Here is a 3,183-nt window from a genome sequence, read left to right as displayed (position 1 = left end):
TAGTTTCATCCTTTGTAAGAACAGAAATGAAAATTACCCTGTATTTCTGGAGTAACTTACCCTAAACCTTGTATTGAGTTTAGTAACTAATTGAGTTTAGTGGTTGAAAAAGGCAAATTGATAGTTGGACTTAGGTTCTGAAATCATGAGAGGCCTCCAGGACTCCCCTGGCTCCTGCTCTGACTGTGGGCTTTTCTAGACCCAAGCCAGTTTCTTTTCCCCCTGTTTGATAATCTTTATGTGCACTTATGAGAAGCCTCTAAATACCATTACAGTTTTTAGAGTTGAGCACAGCTTTGGAATAATCCTCTGGTCTGTGGAAAGGAAATAATCAGCAGCAGCATTATAAGATTATATAAAGAGAAATAAAAGAGTAGCAGTGTAAAGAAAGTAATTAGACTTGAGAGCTTTTAGGATTGTTATGGTGAATACAGGTGGAAGAGAGAATTTACAAGAAGCATATGCAGAAATGTCTATATCAAATTTGGTGCCTGGCCAAGGGATCACTGAAGTGAAGGCTCTTTGGATGGATGTGGTCAATGGATATATCAGTCAGCAACTGTTGAAGCCAAAGCAGTGAGTATCTAATGGAAGAAGTCTAGTAGAAAAGGAATAGAGAATTAGCTAATGAATGCTTTGTAGTAAGAAGCAGGAACCTTATTCTAATGCAAACGATAACATCTGATGTTGGTTTTGAGTATGGAGAGTTGTAGGCAATTAATTAAAAAATCAAATATATGAGAAAGCAGGATAGGGAACTTCACATTTAATTGGAGTGTTGAAATCATCAGTCTGGCTGTTACTAGCCTAAGTGAACTCAATTAATAACTCATTAATTCATAACTGGATTTTCTTTCGATAATCTTAATATTATTTTTCTCTTTTTGTTGGTTTTTTTTTTTTGTTGCAGGATTCATAGCAACAGTTCTGCTCATTTCCTTACATAGTCTGCAGCATCTACAGACCTCATTTTCTGCCATGAAGTTGTTTAAATTGCAGAGTCTAAAATTCTTGTGGACTCTGAAGCCTCCTAACAGGACTCTCCATGGACACCCCAGGCTGCTTGCCTCTGATGTGCATTCCCAATATGAGTCCATCAGACGAGGCAAACAGGAAATACCAAAGTACTTTAACTATGCAAGTGATGTACTGGACAAATGGGCTGAGATTGAAAAGGTAGATGATCTTTTGTTGTACCAATGAGATACTCTAATTTGAAATTCATTTGAAGTAATTTGGGTCTGGAGACAATTAGGTTGGTAAACATTTCAGGTTCAGAAAAGGAGAATCTATTGGGAATACCTGAGCATGATGCATAGCATATCTCAATCCATTAAGGACAAGGGAAAAATAACAGCTTATATGCCAGTTGTGAAATACTCAGATCTTCCATAATTTGCAGGTGTTTTTGCATTATAATTTCATGGTCTGTCAGAAGAAAATGTATTGTGTTTGAATCCCTATGCTTTGTAGGCTGGAAAGAGACCACCAAACCCTGCGTTTTGGTGGATAAATGGAAAAGGAGAAGAAGTGAAGTGGAGCTTTGAGGAGCTGGGGTTCCTGTCTCGGAAAGTGGCCAATGTGCTGACTAAAGAATGTGGGCTGCAGAAGGGGGACAGACTTATTGTGATCCTACCACGAATCCCAGAGTGGTGGCTGGTGAATGTGGCTTGTATGAGAGCAGGTCAGTGAGCATATCTGAGACTGGCAAAATGGTTATTGCGAGTAGGTTGAAAGGATCAAGAATGTATGTGGTTTATGAAGGAAAAGTAATGTAATAATCCAGTGAGTGGCCCAACTACCAATTATGCAGGCAGTCCTGAAGGGTTTGCACTAGGTGCAATAGGACAGGTGGCCTGTGCAGCAGGCCTGAAGGTGCCAAAATACAGGGAAGAGCCATGGAAGTCACCAGACAGGTCCACATGTCATTGCTTACAGGAGAGCACAAGCACCTGCATTATTCAATATAACTGTTTGTCTGGGGAACACCAGGACAAATCCATATCAGAGGTCAGTTTGGGAATAGTTTATAGTTTAGATTCCTAGAAAAGAATCAGACGTAAAAAAAATATGCCAACCCAAACTAACTTTATCTCTCTTCCAGGAATTGTCTTAATTCCAGGAGTATCCCAGTTATCAGCCAAAGACATCCTATATCGACTCCAGGCATCAAAGGCCACGTGCATAATTACCACTGACAAACTGGCTCCTACAGTGGATTCGGTGGCATCTGAGTGTCAGTTTCTGAAAACCAAGCTAATGGTGTCCAAGGACAGTAGGGAAGGGTGGCTGAACTTCACTGAGCTCTACAAGTGAGTATGAGTTAATAGATTGCTAATCCACATTGAGATGTTTGCTAACAGTGGTCTCATTCTGGGATGCTTCTACCCTCTTCTTTTTAAGGGGAGGTCTGTCTTTGAGGAAGTATATATATTTTAGTATAATTTTGTGAAACTCTGTGAAGCTTATTTGGAATACTTCATTACATTCTGAAGCCTGTGTAAAGGAACCATTGAAATCGTTATTACGTTCTCTCTTTTAAAGAAACCAAGCTGCTGACCATTCCTGTGTGAAAACAAGGATTCAAGACCCAATGATTATCTTCTTTACCAGTGGAACCACAGGTTCTCCTAAGATGACTCAACATTCCCAGGGCAGTCTTGGTTTCAGACCCCTTTTAAGTGAAAGGTATGAAAGGCTCGAGCCTGATTTGAACATAGTAATTGAAGCTGCATAGTAGAACCGGCGAAAAATTACTGAGTAAGAAATACCAATGTGCAGCTCTGGTCCTTCTCCCTTTGAAATCGGAGTACAAACTCCAGCAAATTTCCAGGGGAGTAGGATCATCCCCAGTGTTTCTATTTTTTAGTTAATATCTCTTACCCTCTTTCCAGAGTGGTTCAAAGGACAGCTGTCAGCTGGGAATATCACAGTGCAGAGAACCAAGAGATACCACACTGGGCTGCAAAAAGCTCTGTGATGTGTGTAGATGAGCAGAGTTTGTTGGTTGCACAGGTCACTCGGTCTCTCAGCAGCCTTAGAACTGAAATGTCTGGTCTCCAACACAGAATCCATGAATGCTGCAGTTTCAGCCCTATCTTCCTACCTACTGGAAAGCCACTGCATTGATATTCAGACTCCCCTCTCTGCCCCACTCTATCCTATATTGTGACTGACATCATA

At 40.6% G+C, this 3,183-nt stretch overlaps 1 protein-coding gene across 2 annotated transcripts; it reads left to right on the top strand.

Moving 5' to 3' along the window:
* Positions 1 to 889: 889 nt before the first annotated feature.
* On the top strand, positions 890 to 3,165 carry LOC113941872 (acyl-coenzyme A synthetase ACSM4, mitochondrial-like). Of its 2 annotated transcripts, XM_027633009.1 has the most exons (4): positions 890 to 1,176; positions 1,474 to 1,684; positions 2,105 to 2,312; positions 2,545 to 3,165. In XM_027633009.1, exons 1-4 carry the CDS (start codon positions 979 to 981, stop codon positions 2,735 to 2,737), a joined length of 810 nt encoding a protein of 269 aa, XP_027488810.1. In that variant the 5' UTR covers positions 890 to 978; the 3' UTR covers positions 2,738 to 3,165. The 2 variants fall into 2 exon arrangements, with proteins under 2 accessions (XP_027488810.1, XP_027488811.1); XM_027633010.1 differs by lacking the exon at positions 2,545 to 3,165 and having other exon boundaries at positions 2,105 to 2,316.
* Positions 3,166 to 3,183: the final 18 nt, after the last annotated feature.

Source organism: Corapipo altera, unplaced genomic scaffold, assembly GCF_003945725.1.
Source record: "Corapipo altera isolate COAL_440 unplaced genomic scaffold, ASM394572v1 56359, whole genome shotgun sequence".
Lineage (NCBI taxonomy): Eukaryota > Metazoa > Chordata > Aves > Passeriformes > Pipridae > Corapipo > Corapipo altera.
Note: the sequence above shows the minus strand (reverse complement) of the source record. Positions and strands in the feature narration are given on the sequence as shown.